The sequence below is a fragment of the Polypterus senegalus genome, chromosome 15 (genome assembly GCF_016835505.1).
Source record: "Polypterus senegalus isolate Bchr_013 chromosome 15, ASM1683550v1, whole genome shotgun sequence".
Classification (NCBI taxonomy): Eukaryota; Metazoa; Chordata; class Cladistia; order Polypteriformes; family Polypteridae; genus Polypterus; species Polypterus senegalus.
The window spans coordinates 106,695,488-106,714,176 of record NC_053168.1 but is presented as its reverse complement, the minus strand read 5'-3'; the positions used below and the strand labels follow the sequence as shown (position 1 = coordinate 106,714,176).

The window sequence follows — 18,689 nt, the reverse complement described above, 5'->3', positions numbered from 1 at the left end:
AAAATTAACAACCCTGGAAAAAATTGACTCCAGAATGAATTTTTATTTTAAAAAAAGTTACATCTAATGTCTCGTTTTCAAATAAAGTATTTTTTGCTGTTTAAAAAGTGGTGTTTTTTCATACAGATATAGAAGTGTGATGGTCAGGTGTCCTCAAACATTTAAACGTACAATGTATCAAACATTGTAATAGTGGAAAAAGGCTGTCATATGCTATACAGAGCAGGGTGATAAAACAATTATAGCAAAATAACTTTTCCTAGATAGAAATATAAGACATGGTCGACAGGTATTCGATAGAACTCATGTTTTGACAGACAACATGAAAAGCCAATGAGAATAGCGCCAAGCCAAACCAATCATGTGGCTGGAACAGAGTTACAGTCACGTCAGGTTAGATTGACGAACACAGCATCGAGCATAGTAGGAGTTGGCAGCAGTAAACGTTGCTAATGTTTTGGCTAAAGCAGCCATAACTACGGAGTAAACCTGCACTTGTAAAATGTGCTAAAAATGTCATTCATGCTTAGAAAATGTTTTTTCCTTGCACATGGACTTTTAGCGGTAATCCGACTCCACAGTGCAAGCCAGTACGTCAGGAGTGGGAACGAGATTAAAAGAAAAGAAAAAAAAAGACTGAAAATGTTAAAGAAAACTAAAAAAAAACAGCATTACCAAAGAAGACACCCCAATGGACAAAAGACGACATTGTTGAAAAGAAAGAGTGTGAAGAATTTGGTAGTGTGGAGATATTTTGGCTATTTAAATTCCGACAAGAAGCAGAGTACAGTGCACTGAAAATTGTGTCGAAAGCATGTTCCCACAAAGACAGCTGAAATTTACAGTGCCAGACCCAAGCAAGTGCTGCATTAAAGAGGATTTCTTGCGCCCTTCTTTCATTTTTTTTTTGGCTTTGAAGTACAGATCTGCATGGGAGCAATTTTTAAAAAACATGCCTACCCACTCCCGCAGTACACTATCCCATGCCCATCCACTCTTGCATACACTTGGCCTCATTTCTCCCGCTCCTGCTTGCAGAAACAAATTGCTTCCACTGAGGAAAAAGTCATGTACGTTTGATAAGCTTGTTTAACATGATCTTATACGAGGAGGAGTCTGAAAGTACAGTATCTTCCTCTTTGGTCCAGTTGTCCTTTTCACATTTTTTGCAACAACTTTGCTTCATCAGTATATAGATCTTCCAATGAGAATAAAATAATTTCTGAGCACAAGTTCATAAGTCTTTTTCACAGAAAGCACAAAAAAAAAAAAGAGAAGCAACGTGTCTTGTTAAAGCTTTGTAAGCAGGCAACCAATTACTATTCTATATTGAAATAAAGTACAATCTGTGTTAATAATTGCTATTCATTATGCAAAAATGGGGAACATGGAAGGTAGGTGCTGTCTATGTACGTATCCCACATACAAGTTTAAGCTTAAAACATACATATTAGTGATAGCTTAAACACTATCAAAGTACTTTTTGCTCATCAATAAAATTACACTTTACCAAGCAAAGCACTGTGAACGTATAGGCTGCTCGCAAACTCTGAGATGAAAGAGGGCATTACTAACAGATGACCACTGAACATCACTGCACTCTTTAATTTAGTGCAATTGCATTAAATTGCAGTTATTACAAATCTTTTTGTTACTGCATCTTTGTGATCCTCTTAAATAGAAGATATAGAAACATGAGCTTTGGGCAGAGAAATGTTGCTACTTTGTATGTGGATAAGAGTTGGTGCTGAACAGTTTGTTGATAGGTTTTCAGTAATATCTGATTGTAAATCAGTTGTCACATCTTTGAAAGGTTTCAAAAGAGAGGCCACAGTTGCATCTTTTTTCTTGATACGGGCCAGTCGTCAAATTGCTGCAACAATGAATTCAGCACTATATCTTGTCTCCACAGACCTGTCTGAATGACCCTGTAAGCTTGCCTTGCTATCCATTACGCTTAAAATACCTGATTAACTTCTTGCAGTAGCCTTTAAGCTCTCCAACTTCAGGTGCTTTCTCCACCACTGCTAGTGTAAAAAGCAGTTGAGAGAGTCATGTTAAGAACGTAGGCACTACAGTTTAATCTGGTGTAGAATTTATTTGAGCATTTTGTGTTCTCTTGTAACTCTTGGAAGTTTTTGAATGGTCAGAAGTAAGATTTCAGTTTATTATATTAACTTATTTTATTTATTTGAAACACAGTTGTATAATGTTCTATAGTACATTTGTCATGTTCAACTTCTGACAGAAGATACTTAAATATTTAAACCAAAATTAACATTATGATATCTTCACATCTCACTTAGGAGTAAAAAAGAACCTTTAAGCCTGACAGAAATAGTGATTTGATTTATAGTGATATACATCTATATTGGTTACTATTAAAAAACTATCATGATATTTTTCCATATCTCCCAGTCTTAAAGTTATATAATTTGTAGTCATTTGATTGGAATTACAATATAATACAACATGCTTTTCTAAACATATCAACTTTAGTAACCCTAATCTCTGGGTGGATGGCACTACTATTTGGTTTAATTTCAATTCAGTTCTCACAGTAATCTCACAATTCTGTGAATCTTTCTAGTATTAAAGGTTAAATTCAAGAGATTAAAAGGTATCATAATTACAAATCTAAACTAGCACAAAGGACAAATGGATCACACAATAAGGTTGCACTTCTCTTGAATCCTAACATAAATCTAAGAAATAAAGCTTAAACACCTGATATACAGAATACATAATAACCTGATTAACCTAACATTGTAATCAAAAATGGGAATTTATTAAACACAAAGTCTTTATCAGTAGGTATTAGTTGACAATAATTAACAATGTTAACGTATAAAAAGATCCTGATCAAAGACATTTATTAAGGACATGAATTAAAATGAAACACTCAGGCAAGCAAGATAGACCCAAGCAAGAAAAAAAGAAAACAAAGATTATATAACCAACCGCTGAAATCATAAAACAAGACAGAACCTAAATTACCTTAGTAAATAAAGGTCAAACTATAAGAGTAATATAAAAGAAGAAGTGACACTTTAAGTAAGAACATACAAAAATGTAAAAACTTCAAGCAAACTCAAAAGCACAAAATTAAAATTATTTACTGCTTATCCAAAAGGTAACCGAAATAATAAATCTCAAAGTCAAAGTAAAACACCATAACAGAAATGCTAATTTGTGAAAATACCTGATAAAAGACTTGCTTAATTGAAAAATAACAAGCAAGTCGAAAAAGGTAAAGCCACAGATTAACTTAAATTAAGATATTAAAAAAAAATCTACAGTTTTCTTCAAAAGTATTGGTTTATGCTAAAAGTATTATGTTATCTGGTAAGATTTGCTTCAAAAGACTTGTACACAAGGTGAGAAATTGCACATAGACAGCAATCAACCTGGGTTAGAGTCATCACCTTACTATGTAAATAAAAGGCCCACCGTATTTTACTGCCTTCTAAGTGCTTACACAGTATTAAATGTATTTAAATACCCTTATTTCAAAATATTGTTTTACAGTAACTGGAAAGAAATATTTTTCTTATTGTGCATTTAGGATTTTTTTCCTGGGTTTGTTAATAGAAATGTAAATAAAGTAACTGGTCTGAGATCTAGTGGATGGCTAACCATTTTTTTCTGATTTATGCATCTATCGTTAATGTGTCTTTCTGTGGCCTCAGTTCTCTAAACAAATTAATTCTATGTCGACAGGTACTCAAGGTTAATTTTGGGAACAAATTTAAACACAAGAATATCCCATAAAACGTTGGGACTAGGGTTATTCTGCTGGAGTTTAATTTAGAATAAACAGCCTTGCCAAAAAACAAAAAAAAAAAAACCTCAAAAGATCCTCAATTAAATAGGTAATTGACACCTGACAGCCTCTCTAACTTTTTTGACTTTTATTAATCATTTGAATACCCCCTTTACAACTATCTTAAATTTAAGTTTAATTGTTATGTATCACTCTTTACCCACACAGAGCAAAGAAGGGTAAGGGTGAGAAAATGATAGGAGATAAATTAGCAAATAAAAGCTAGGTTTTAAAATAGGAATCAATTCCAGAATTTAAACTAAATATTTACAAATATTTAAAATAATAAATTACAGCATTGATGCTGGCAGGGCAGACATAAATTCTGTTAAGCTTCAGTAGGGTGTTCTTACCGTCCTGAGTGCTTCCATTTCTTCTTGCATGTCGTGCAATTTACTCTCACTTTGGGACTGAAGTGCGGATTTCTGGAGCTCCAATTCTTCTAATGCCAAAGCTGATTGCTGCTCTTTATCCTGAATGATGTGTGTATACTCAGCTCTACACTTTTCCTGTTCAGAAAAACAATCTATATTACTGTCCATAATAGATGTTTTAAAGAAAAGAAATACTTATTTGAAGGAAAAAGCTCTTATGCAATGTTATAAAGAATAGCAGCACAAATAACTTGAAAACATCTTGTATCACCCCAGTCCCAAAGGTATCACATCCTAGTGAGCTGAATGACTTCCGGCCTGTTGCTCTGACATTACATGTGATGAAGAACATGGAGTGGCTGCTGCTTCAGCACCTGAGGCCACAGGTCCGCCACGCCCTCGACCTTCTGCAGTTCGCAGGATGCCATCATCTATATGCTACACCTATCCCTCTCTCACTTGGACAGAGGCAGTGGTGCTGTAAGAATTATGTTTTTGGACTTCTCTAGTGCCTTCAACACCATCCAACCTCTGCTCCTTAGAGACAAGCTGACAGAGATGGGAGTAGATTTATACCTGGTGGCATGGATCGTGACCTGTCTTACAGACAAACCTCAGGACGTGTGTCTCGGGAACTGCAGGTCTGACATTGTGGTCAGCAACACAGGAGCGCTGCAGGGGACTGTACTTTCTTTGGTCCAGTTCAGCCTATATATATCGGACTTCCAATACAACTCTGAGTCCTGCCACATGCAAAAGTTCGCTGACGACACTGCTGTTGTGGGCTGCATCAGGAGTGGGCAGGAGGAGGAGTATAGGAAGCTAATCAAAGATTTTGTTAAATGGTGCGACTCAAACCACTTACACCTGAACACCAGCAAGACCAAGAAACTGGTGGTGGATTTTAGGAGGCCCAGGCCCCCGGATCATCATGGACCCCGTGATCATCAGAGGAGACTGTGCAGAGGGTACAGACCTATAAATACCTGGGAGTGCAGCTGGATGACAAATTGGACTGGACTGCCAATACTGATGCTCTGTGTAAGAAAGGTTAGAGCCGACTACACTTCCTTAGAAGGTTGGCGTCCTTCAACATCTGCAATAAGATGCTGCAGATGTTCTACCAGACGGTTGTGGCGAGTGCCCTCTTCTACGCGGTGGTGTGCTGAGGAGGCAGCATAAAGAAGAAGGACGTCTCACGCCTGGACAAACTTGTTAGGAAGGCAAGCTCTATTGTAGGAATGAAACTGGACAGTTTGACATCTGTGGCAGAGCGACGGGTGCTAAGCAAACTCCTGTCAATCAAGGAGAACTCACTGCATCCACTGAACAGTGTCAACACCAGGCAGAGGCGTCTTGCTCCACTGACAGACTGAGGAGATTGTTCCTCCCCCATACTATGCGACTCTTCAATTCCACCCGGGGGAGTAAATGCTAACATTATTCAAAGTTATTGTCTGCTTTTACATGCATTTTTATTACTCTTTAATTTAATATTGTTATTTGTATCAGTATACTGCTGCTGGATTATGTGAATTTCCCCTTGGGATTAATAAAGTATCTATCTATCTAACTAACTAACAGACCTAATTTTAGTAGTATTAACTATGTATACTGCCTAAACCATAGTTAAAATCTGATAGCAAACTGAAGCAAAACCAACTCCAAGTACAAGTAAATAGTAATCCACACTCAAATCCGTTGTATGTTATATTACCAAGTAATTCAGCACATGCCAACTGTACTCTTGCAAAGTCCTTGGTACATGTAGCACAGTAAGCCACTTCGTTCATTGCAGAAACTGCACAGTGTGGCCTTTGTTGCAAATCTAAAATCTTAAATCATCAGTGGTTCCCTTTCTAAACCCATTCTAGTATATTTACACAACTTGAGAGATGTACGTTTTTCCATGTAATAAATTAGATCAAACAGGATTTACCTGCAGGTTGATAAAGTCAGCTCTTTATAATAATCTGCAGATATTAGTTGACTCAATTCAGTCTTATATATGCTTACACAATAGCTTTCCTCTTTCATTTATTTCCACAAAAGGGTCTTTTTCTGTACTTTGTTGGTTAATTTATCTAAAGCAGATGGAGAACAGTGCTGCCATATAAACTGTTTGTGTGCAGTCCTGAGTGGCAGTCGGACAAGTAAAAGAACAAAAATATATACAATACACAAGTTGATGTAACTGCTCTTAAGGTAAATGTGAAACAGGAAACTAATGTGTAGTTGAAGTTGCATAGAACGTTTCTCGGTTTTAAGGTAGACAAGTCTGCAGATTCTCTAATGGTTTTGTTTAGGAATTTTTTTTTAAATTGTGTACAGCTCAATCTGTTTAAGAAATATCAATGAAGACTGAAAAGAGGAGTGGGTGTACATGGACAGACAGACAGACAGTTATGGCTATCGCAACAGGTGTTTCTCACATTATATGTGATTCCACCTAAGAAGAGTTAATTCAAAGATGCTAATGAGGCTATACATTAAAAGTGTGAAAAGCAAACAAACAATGCACAAGAGGAAGGAAAGACAAGAATTAAAAAATTGTCTGCTTGACAGTTCATCCAAAAACAAAAGCTGAAAAATTTCTATGCCCACCTTTAGGAACTTGATGCATATATGAATGCTCATCTAATTTGTATACTTTGAATTTGTATAGAGATATACTTCAGACTGCCCTACCACGACAGCTGAATCACTGTGCAGATTACACATTGCATATTTTCAGTCTTGAATCACGGACTACTAGACACTCAGAACAGTTGCCAGTATGGCTTACACTGGAGTGTAACGGTTCAGGTTAGACCCACACTCCATTACTGCTTTCAGGAGCCTCCTGAACCCAGAACCTGTGATAACATACCTGAGGATTAGCTGGGCAAGTGAAGATGCACACAGTCAGCAAGGGGTTGGTGCAAGTGTCTAGTGCTTTTATTAAAACAAAACAATAAAGTGTCCAGGATGCCATGTCAAGCATTGGTCCTCACTCCCCCATTGCCACAGTCTGTCAGGCTTTTGTGGGAGCCTGCCGGAGCACTTGGTCACTCCTGCTCTTAAGAGTGCTTTCCTCGCTTTCCCATCCGCCTGCTTCCCCTTTTACCTCGCACCAGCTTCTATCATGTTCCTGCCCTTTTCTCCTTTTTTTTTTTTTTTCCTTTAACCACCATGCCTTCATTTTTGCTCCTTTCTTTTTCTTCACCACCTTTAAACCCCTATGGGATGTAGGTGTATGTCAGTCATGGCTCCAGCACTAATGAGGGAACAAGTCAATCGGGCATGCAGGATCGCCTGCTCCCACATCTGTCTTTGGAGCTGCTCCGCCACACTACCTACTACCCACCCAAAAATGGAAATGTATTATTTATCTAAAATGCACATGCCACAGACCTGCTAAATCACATGGAGACATTGTGATGGAGGGCCAAATGTCAATAAAATAATCATACTATTTATACCATTACGACAGGGCTACAATCAGTGAATGACTATTATAAGAGGGCACTGTGGTTACTTCAGTTGTTTCCCATCTCTACATACCAGTCACTGCTGGTTTCCTAGAAGAACTCTGGCTTTCTCTCAACTCCAAAAGCTGTATATATTAGCTTAACTGGCTAATCTATACTGATTAAGAATGAGAATGAGTATTTCTATGCATGCATGCTGAGTTTAAGTATTAAGAGTGTTTCTTAAATGAGTTACCCTGTGATGGACTGGTGTCCTACACATAGCTGATTTTTTTCTGTGTCTCTAATAATTCTAGAATATGCTTTTGTTCCCTGCAGGTCTATTCAAAAATGGGCAGATGGACAGATATTATAAAAAGAAAAGTACTGAGTCCTAACATCCCGGTCCATTCAGTGAATACTTTGAGTAAAACCTGCAATGGCCTGCACAGCATTATATGTACAGCTTCTGTCTAGTAAGCTCATGGCACAACAGCAACAACCTCCAACGAATATTGCCTAATATACGCTGGAAACATGCTTTAGAAACTTCATTTTAAATTTTATGGTGATTCTGGGTCTTGACTGAGCTTATGTTCATATTTAAAGGTTTTACATGACCTTCAAAAGAAAATAAAATGCTATTAGCACAACCATACCTTGTAGTGTTACACCTTTAACTGTATTTGTTATGCCTTTCATAATTTTATGTTATTTTATAAACATACTTTGAAACTGCAGAAAACATATTAGGGGGGAAAATACTAGGTTAATACTTTAAACAATTCTTACCAGCACAGCAAAAATTATTTTTCTCTCTGTTCAAAATCACTCACCAATTCTATTCGCATCAGTTCTTGAAATTCAGCCTCTCGTGCGTCAAGTCTCAGTTTTAGTTCTTCCTCTCTGCTGGCCAATGTTTCTGAGTGTATCTTCTCAATCTCTACAATTCGATCTTCAGATGATTTCTGCAGTTAAAACAAATTGGAAAAATGAACTTATCTAGTTAACCAAATTATTTATTCAATTTGTATTCATATTAGAGATACTATTTGAAGAAATGCCAAAACAAAGCTCTATTAGTCATATGTTTTAGTTTTACAGTGAGAGTAAAAAATAAATATCCTACATATGCTACATGAACGATGAAGAAAAAGGTAAACTCACACAGAAGAGTTTGACAAAGTAAGTATACGATGGTTATATAGTGTGCGGTTTTGTCTTAAAAGCATAAAAGATTTCAGAAAAAGCTTTAAGTCACATGATTCTGAATCTTAACTGTCCACATCACAACCATTCACTACTATAGCACCATTCATTTAAAGCAGGAGAATGGCATATCACAACAGTTGGACCCCAGTTCTTGGTTTAGGTTCCCATTTTTTCACACAAAGACCAAAAACAGGATAATCTGAATTTCTAAACTAGTTAACTATGACTAAATATAGTAGTGAGTACGAAACAGATCAACCTTCAGGCCAGCTTGGATGGACGCTAATGCCCTGCATCCTGAAAAATGGTTAAGAGAACTGATTGCTTTCTGTAAAGTCATATTCAAATAAGAGGACCCAAATTAATACGATTTTTCAACATAGTCATGGTGGACCAGTAGACAGACATACAATGCATACCTTTTCATAAGAAACAAGAATTACGAATGACATAGTCACAGATTACAGGTAAAACAAGTTGTACTGTGGTTGCCACACTCATTTAACTGCAAATGTAAAAGCTTCACCAACTATCATACCAAGATCACTACCCTGCCCATTCCAGTACTCCTCGATACAAACATACTTGCACAAAAACTGTTAAAACATTAAATATTCCTTGCCTTCATGATGCTGACCACCTCTTGTTTAACTCGTGTCAATTCCTGCTGCAGGCTTTTCCGCTCCTCTTCACTGGAAGCCTCTATGGCCTTTATCTGTGCTTCCATTTGGGCTTTCAATTTCCGGCGTGTCTCCTCTTCTACTTTATTAGAGGCGCTCAGTGCCTTCTCCAGCTCTTCAAAAGCTATGGTGAGTAGAAAAAAAATAATGAGACAGGTAGTTCCTTTTTGAAAGAAAAGGCTTTAAATTAAGATACTAATCTAATTTTCATGTAGTTCTAAAAACGTAGGAAAACAGAACACAATGCAGTATACCAAAGAAACTTCAAATTCTCACCAGGCCTCTAACTCTAAATATAAAGCATGATATTCTTAGCCCTAAATCTGTCACAAATGATGATATATGAAGCTGCTTAAAAATCTAAACAGCACTGCACAAACTCAAAGTACCATGGATCAAAAGCTAGAGGCTTACATTGTGTAACTACAACAGTTTAGCAAAGATTGATCCCAGCTACATAACATGAGTGTGTAATTTGGTAGCATGCACTGCACTGAAAAAGGAGCCAGAACCTTATTTCCAAAGTCATAATCAATAAGAGAATATAGTGGTGGTATAATCACATTCCTGGGAATTGCAGAAGAAAGCTAATGGTGCCAAGAAGAGATACGTTTTACAAAGTCAGTAAGAATTAGTCGATGACAGAAATTTCTATTTGTCCTCCACTTAAATTAAGACGGGTAGCACGCTTGTATGGAATTTCATTGATTCACACAGACTGCCTTAAGTCAGCAATGAAATGAATGACATTGCCAGTATTTAATAAGTAATATAAAACTGAAAATAAATTTACATGCTTTATGGCCACTAAATTTCCATTCTGAAATCGAACACAGAGAATTTATAACTATAGAAGTAATTGTCAGTAAGAAGTTATATGCAAAGAGACAACATAGCTCAAAACTATACAAGTCACACAAATACTAGTCACACAAATCCACCATCTCAGAGGAAAGGTAATCTTTGTAAAGTCAACCTGCTGAAACTGAGGACATTTGCCGTTATCCTAGTTGTGCAATGAACAATCTTAACGCTGGTGCTGTAAATAGAGTCTCCCTTCTTGAGAAGCTCTGCCATTTGTTTTCCTTTTTCAGCAGAATCTTATCATAGAAGAACTAACCTTTTTGCCTTTTAATTTTACAAAAATGCATTACTATTTTTTTATACAGATATTGCTTCAAGGTTTACTTTTTGAATAAGTGAGTCAATTTTTCAATTTCATGTCCTATGGCGAGCTACATCACTACTATGCTTATGAATTTTGGTCTAAAATTTTATAACACATCCAGGTCCAAGTTTGCTGTATTAAATGATAAAATTCTAGCCATTTTTTGTAACTAAACAATTTATCTAAAATACAATGGCATTCTAGTATCCAGTGCTACTAAATCTCCACACTGTTTCCTAGCTCACAAACACACAAGGCTAGCTCAAACACAGCATAAAAATACATACAAACGCGAAGAAATCGTACTTTAACACAGCATTCTACTCATAAAATATTTTTAATGAACTGTGAAGGAAAAACTTAAATGCAAGGTTGGAATAATATTTTTACTGTTCTAAGCATGAAAATCTATTTTCACTTCAGAATGTTGATTCATTATCATTGACTGCTATTGAATCTAAGTAGATTAAGTAGTTGATGATTACAGTATTTCTTACCATTAACAATACTTTACATTAAGTTTAAGTACTGTAAACTTCACTGTGCAATAAATGTTACACCTATTATAAATAAGTTTCATAAAGATTTAGTCCATATACTATCAGAAATTGGTCAAGTTATAAATTATATATCACCTTTCATTTAATCACACTGCATGCTTCATATATCATGTATCATTAACTTTTTCTATCCCTTTTTTTTTTTTTGCAATAAAAAAAAAAATCAATAAATGTTGGCTAAAGGACACGGTAGCCGCTACAGTAATATATCTGCAAGAACCAAACAAGAGGATTCCCCCTTCCCGGTTAGGTGGTCTCTTAATGCATATAATTTACTTTAACTGAAATCAAACACTAGCCATGTAGATCATTTGGCACTACTGATACAGGGTTGACTTAGTAACAGTAATAAATTCAACAATTTTCTCCATAGCCAATGTTCAACATCCTGCTGATTTCATTTAAAAGAAGAAAGGCTTGACAGTACATCAATGTCTTGCTAACAGAGGGCAGAACATGGAAACAAGAGTGAGGCCACATTGTTCATTTAAGGCTAATATAAAAGAGAACTTGCCAAAGGCTTAACATGACTATCCACCCATATGGTAGTGGCACATGTTCACCTTCTCCTAGAGAGCCCAGACATATAATCCCTTTAGCACTCATCCTAGTGAACCCTGTCTGCTACACCAGCTTTGAATCCAAGATCCAATAAGTGTTTTTTTCCAGTATAATTCTAATGAACAACAACATTGTCAAAGTTTTGCATTGCAAGTGAAACAGGTTTTCTCTTACTTGTGCAACTGCTGCCAAATTGATTAAATTACAACAGTGTCCCATCAGGGTAGCTCTTTACACCTGAGGACAAGTCACAGTCATGCAGGCAACATCTGAAAATTATTATTTATTTTATATATATATTTCATTACTATACCTATCTAACTTTAGTTTACATTTCTTCATAACTATTTCTCTGACATCTTGTAAAGCACTTTGATCAACATCCTGTGTAAGAAACTGTCCTGTAGAAATAAATGCTTTTGTTGCTGTTGTTTGTATGTAGTAATTTTGACAAACATGATAAATCATCTTTAAAAGAAATTGTCATTACATTATCAGGAATCACTCATGTTACTAATTAGATATCACCTATTTATTATTCATGTCTCATATATGAGGCATCATTTACCTGTTCTGTTACTTTTTTTGGAGAACAGGATAGATGTGGATTCAAAACAAATTCAAAGTTTCACACAGCTGCCTTTGTAATGCATGAAATGTATAGCAGAAGTGGGAAGGGGGTGGACACCTTTCTTTGCTACTTCTCCTTGATTCACTTGTTGTACACAAAGGAAAAAATCAGTGAAAAACTGACTAATTATGCAGGTCTTTTAAGGCATGTAATAAATATGTGCTGCAGCCTCCTCAACATAAAAATGCATACACTCAACCTTGCTACCACAGGCCCAGATGTTGAATTTCATTGGTGGCGCAGAATAACCAAGTTTCCATTGCTTCAAATCTTATTTGGTGCCCAGGTCATTGTGAGGTTTAAAAGGTTTTTTCCCAGTTATGAAAGACTTCCTAAAATTCTCCAAGTCTAAATTCATTAGCTTTAGATTCTCCTTAAAACACTGGATGAGGGGGTGCTTCATTTTAGCATTCAACACTCTGGGCACCCAACATATACACATCTTGCTCATGTTCAGTTGCTCAAAATCACACTCAGCTGACTCATAAATAATCTTTAAAGAGCTTGCATTCTAATACACTCCATGGTAGTAACATTTACTTCTTCAGCAAGACCTTTTGTCATCTTTAAGAGATGTCCTACAATGCAGCCAATCTTTTGACTTGGCATAGGTGTGGCAGAAAAGTAATGAGACTGATTTTTTATTTTCTTCAAACATCAATGTTATCCCCTTCAAAGTAGTTCCCTTGGGCAGCTACACATCGATGGAGACGTTTTTCCCACTGTTGGTAGCAGCACTGGAAGTCTTCAACCGGTATGGTGTTCAGCATGTCAGTTACACTCTTTTGGATGTTTTCTAAAGTCCCGAAATGACGTCCTTTGAGGACATTTTTCAGTTTAGGAAAAAGGAAAAAATCACACAGACTGAGGTCAGGTGAATAAGGGGGCTGGGGAACCACAGGAATGCCTTTTGAGGTCAAAAATTCTGTTATGGAGAGGGCAGTTTTTCGGCACCATTTTGGCACAGACCTTTTGCATGTGCAAATGTTCAGTCAAAATTTGATGAACGGTAAATCTGTTCAAATTTAATTGTTCACTCAACATTCTTAATGTTAAACGACGGTCTGATCTCACAAGAGTGTTCACACGTTCGATGTTTTCATTGGTTTTCGAAGTTGAAATCCTCCTGAACGGTGTTCATCTTCAACGTGTTTTCTGCCTTCTAAAAATGATTTGTGCCAGCAAAAAACTTGAGCTCGGGATAAAGAATGTTCCCCATAGGCCTGTTTTAACTTTTCAAACGTCACACTTGCCGTTTAATGGCACAACGTTGCTCCAAATTCCGCTGTTCCATTTTGCGTGACGCACAACCAAAACACAACTTCGCTAATAGCAGTCACAAAAATCACGTAGTTAACGGAAGGAGTTGAAACTCGCACTGAGCTATGGGAGGGTACTGATGCACGTGCTCTATCAAGGACAACAGCGCAGCGTTGCCAGATCGCTTGCAGTGTTGCCAGTCTCATTACTTTTCTGCCACACCTATATAAAAGTGACTGGTTATGCAACACATTAACTGGATGGGAAATAATATTAATTCAGTAATAACAACAGACTTAATGCTTGCAGTTTTTAACATTCACATTGACTTTGTTTTGAAATTAAAAAAGTATATTATAAACCACAAAAGTATAACTCGCACATATATTAGTGCTAATCTTTGGTTACTAACAAAACTTGTGCCATTGAATACTCTATTGAGATCCAGGCACAAAACGTTTAGATTACCACCTCATATGTAACAGTGTGCACAAACTTAATAAGATCTACATCAGCATTTGTCCATTTTAGAGGCAGTGCACAAAAGTGCTCCAACAGAGCTGTTGCTTACATAGTTGGAAATTTAATTTGAAATTAACTGACAGAAGATCTGAAGAGAAAGAGATGTTTCTGACAAGTTGGCTGAAGTAATGTTGTGATGTCTCCTAGAGCAATTTCTGATGGTGGATTTAGTGTCAGCACCATGACAGGAGAGAGAGAGAGGATTCTGTAGTTTACCACATGTTTAGAAGAGAGAAAAACTGGCTGGAAAAGGGGACCTTGGATGCAGAAAGAATCAAAGAATCATGCTTGTGGCATGCTGACATAAATATGACAATTGAGGAAAAGATGGAAAGGTGGAAAAAGTTAAATAAAACAAAGGCAGAGTGACAGGGTGATCTATAAGGGTGCAAAGAGAAAAGCTAGAAAAGCGGTCTGGAAAATTCAAGAGGCTAAGAGATCGCAGAGCTGCAGAATTTGGAAGGAAAGAGAAATATGTATGTTCAGGATCTTGAAGTAGATGGAAAAAAAGGACAGGATGAATAATCTGTAAATTGCTTGAAAACTCCTGAAGGAAACTTTGCATTTGATAGTAATGAGATTAGGAACACCCGGAAAAAGTATATACAGAAATTGTTGAACGAGGAAAACAAATAGAATAATGATATTCATTATAAGAAAATAAAAGGGCTGATCTGTAAATTTCATATAACCACCTGAAAAAGATGAAGATACTGTAGGTAAACAGTGAGGTCAACTGGATTGGTGTTGCAAATGTCAAAGGGAACAGAAGGATCTAGAGCCGAGTATTTGATAGACCTGTGTAACATGATTTTTGCAAAGGTTGGGTTCTGTAAAACTGGAAAAGAATGGTGCTAATTCTAGCATAAAAAGGGAAAGGTGAGACACTGGAGTGTGGGTCATATCAAGTAATTAGTCCTTAGGAAAAGGTAATGAAAGTGGTTGAGCAAATGTTAGAAAAAAGAATCAGGGATCAGATGAATGTTAACAAAATGCAATATGGTTTCACACCTGGGAGAGGGACAACAAATGTAATCTTTGTAGTCAGCCGTATGCTGGGTCAGCTTCTAGAGAAGGAAAAGGAAATTCAGTATCCATTTATAGATCTGAAAAAAGGTATTGACTGGATGGCACAAGAGATGGTTAGAAGAGCATTGATGATGAATATAGGTGTGGATAAATAAGTTACTAAGACCTAATTGTGTGAGGTCAGGACAGCAGATAGGGATGATGAAAGTTCTGAGATGATGGTGGGGCTAGGTCTCTACTTTTCTTGTTAGTAATGCAAGTGGCAACCAGGGAAATATGTGAAAAATTGCTATGTGAGCTCATGTATGCCTGTGATCTTGATTTGATGAATTAAGTGGAGAAGAACTGATGGAGAAGATACTGAAATGTAAATCTAGTTTGGAAGCAAAATGTTTTAAGGTAAATCCAAGAAAGACTAAGCCGAAAGAGTAGAAAGTGTGCAAGAGTTGGGTGCGTGATTGTGCAAATGTATGAGGTAAACAGGTTGGGGGAAACTCAAAGCAATGCATAATCTGTCAAAAGAGGATACATAAAAGAGGCAGTGGTGTGAAAGGTAGTAAGTATAAATTTAGGTAACGGAAATGAGCTGTGTTTGAAAAAGTAGTACTGCTTCTTTGACGACATGATGAGTATACAGGGAGGTGTGAACATAGCCGTAATACCCAGGGTGAGATATGCATCAAAGTAATTCCAGGGTATGTCCCATATTCTAACTTTCTGAGACTTAAAGATACAATTTATGAAAACTGCCTAAGAGAAACATGGCTGATAAGAGTAGAACATGAAGCAAAGGTGGAAAGAGCAGACATGAGAATGATCAGATGCATGTGTGGACGATCACAGAATGAGATGAAGACAAATATAGAATTAACAGAAACACCCGTTCACAGTTGATGCTCTGCAGAGAAACATTCTAAAGCAGTCTATGCATGTAGAAAGACAGAGGATGGTTGTGTGATAAGGTCCACCAAGTTTGAAGGGAAAGAGGTTATGAGAAAGGCTAAAGATAAAGTGGTTCCTGGCGGAATCAGATAACATAAAAAGAATGGGTCTCCCCACCAAAAACATGCCCAGGACCAAGGAAAGTGGAAGAAAAAGATGTGGGTGTGGGTAGGTGGGGAAAAAAGGACAAACTGGCTAACCTGAGTAAACAGTACAATGGCATGTATGCTTCATTTGACTAACACAGGTCTATCAAAAATACACAGGCAGACTTAAAGTCCACGTGCATGAAGCACGCATGATTTTCACAAGCAAGTAAAATGTTTACATTTCTCCATACCTACCAAAGTGTGTTTCTGCATTAAGTATATACCGGACTATATATCAAAGATACGACAACTACATGTGTTTAAAGCACTAATCACACAAACAAAAAACTTATGTCCAAAGCTGTTAGCTGATATTATTGGCTGATATTATTAAGGCTAATGCATCATGCATCTATATTACTGTAATTATACATGAATGAAGGCAAATGTACAAGAAAGGCATACTGGTGAGAAATGAAAACAGAAATGTAGGCAGAGACAGACATCCTTTTAGGGTGCAACGTCAAACTCAGCAGAAAAACAATGTCTCTAAAAAGGAACGAATCACGGAAGTGCATGATTAGAAGACATGCAACAGCACAGTTACAGCACACCTTAAGCCAAGCCATTAGGAGCTAGAAAGCAAAAAAGAACATACTGTTGAAGCATTTATACAAAGCTCATAACATCTCACAATTACAAACATGGAAGGTTGTGTAGAAGTAAATGCTCTGTTTCTCAGGCAGTCTTAACCACCTTTATGCATTGACCCTTCAGACTGAGCAAACAATTAAGAATTTGGGGTAGGCGACAGAACATAAACTTTTTATTAAGGAGAACTAAACACCCTCCTTCTTTGAAAAACTTTCACCTTAGCCACCCCTGCATCTTCATCCCATTGATTCTTAAACAATGAGAGATTATAAATTATAGAGCAGCTACATCAACAGAATTTCATACTTCTATAAACCAGTGTGAGAAATCCAGTGAACCAACCAGAGAATCCAGTACAACCAACTTGTACAGAGAAAATGACTACAAACTTTATATTTAAAGATGAAAATCTGGTGATTCTCCACTTACAAAGAAACAGATATTCATTTCCTAGATGCAAGTAAGAGTTTCATTCTTTATTACAATACATCAATTCCAATAACCAACCGTTTTACCTGTGGCTGGGTTTTTTTTCTACATTTCAGTGTTTATGAAAAAATATTCAATTTTATGTCTAAACCTTCCCATCAATGTAATAACAGTAATTCATTATGATTCGTTATCAGGAAGAGCATGCTTTCACACAAGGGTCTCAATCCACATATTTTTACTAACTGGATAACTAAATTTTACTCTGAACTTGTAATGAAATGCTGTTTAATCTTTTATTTTTTAATTTTTTTTACTGTCTTTTGCTTTGCCTTTAGAGTCCATGTACATCAGCTGTACCTTTGAAGCACAAGGTCATGCTGTTTCTTTTGCATTCACTCAGCATTGCTTTTTATGGATGTTTATATAAAGGAATACCATTATTTCACTGCTTCAAAAAGTTTGACAGAAGAATGTTCAGAAATACAAAAGAGACTTACAGCAATTTGATCAATGAGAGATGTGTGGTTTATTTTTTTCATTAAGGTTGTTTCACTCTGTATGTTTTTTTTTCCCCCCAATGCATACATACAAAAAATGGCAGACAAAAATAGATTAACATTGGAGCTTAGGTCTAAAAGGGTTAAGAGATAGAGCAACAATATTTTCAAAATGATTGAATACCTTACTGAAAAGAGGAATCTAAACTTATAACTAGAAGCTAAAACAGAGGACCAACACGTGTGCCAGCAGGTCATCGTTATTTATTCATTTTTATTTGTAAGGGCAAACAACCACTTTATGATTAAGAAATTTGCACTAATTGCTTTTGTTGCAGTAGGCAAACAGTCTACTAATGCAAATTAGAATTTGCCACCTGCATAACTGAATGCACCCCATAAGAAGCTTTAACTGTATATATTTTTAACTACATTTTAGGGACTCATTTTAAGTGGATTGGGAGATCACTACATATATCTTATGATCCTTAATGCAGTTCTGTATGTTACAAGACAGTAAAAAGTTGCATTATTTACATACACCAATCAGCCACAAAACTAAAACCACTGACAGGTGAAGTGAATAAGATTAATTATCTAATTAAATTTGGCACCTATCAAGGGGTGATATATTACACAGCATGTGAACAGCCAGTTCTTAATAGTGATATGCTGGAAGCAGGAAAAATGGGCAAGCATAAGAATCTGAGCAACTCTAACAAGGGTCAAATTGTTAAGGCTAGGCGACTGAGTCAGAGCATCCCCAAAGCGTCAGTCTTGCGAGGTGTTCCCACTATGCAGTGGTT

At 36.6% G+C, this 18,689-nt stretch overlaps 1 protein-coding gene across 4 annotated transcripts in view; it reads right to left on the bottom strand.

Annotated features, from left to right (window-relative positions):
- The window catches only part of golga4 (golgin A4), a 225,531-nt gene that overhangs the window by 89,004 nt on the left and 117,838 nt on the right, over window positions 1-18,689 (bottom strand). For all 4 annotated transcript variants that reach the window (XM_039736487.1, XM_039736488.1, XM_039736489.1 and 1 more), the window contains 3 exons: window positions 9,481-9,662; window positions 8,483-8,614; window positions 4,177-4,332 (listed from right to left, as the gene is read on the bottom strand). In XM_039736487.1, coding sequence (XP_039592421.1) covers window positions 4,177-4,332; window positions 8,483-8,614; window positions 9,481-9,662 — 470 coding nt within the window. The remainder of the gene's footprint in view (window positions 1-4,176; window positions 4,333-8,482; window positions 8,615-9,480; window positions 9,663-18,689) is intronic.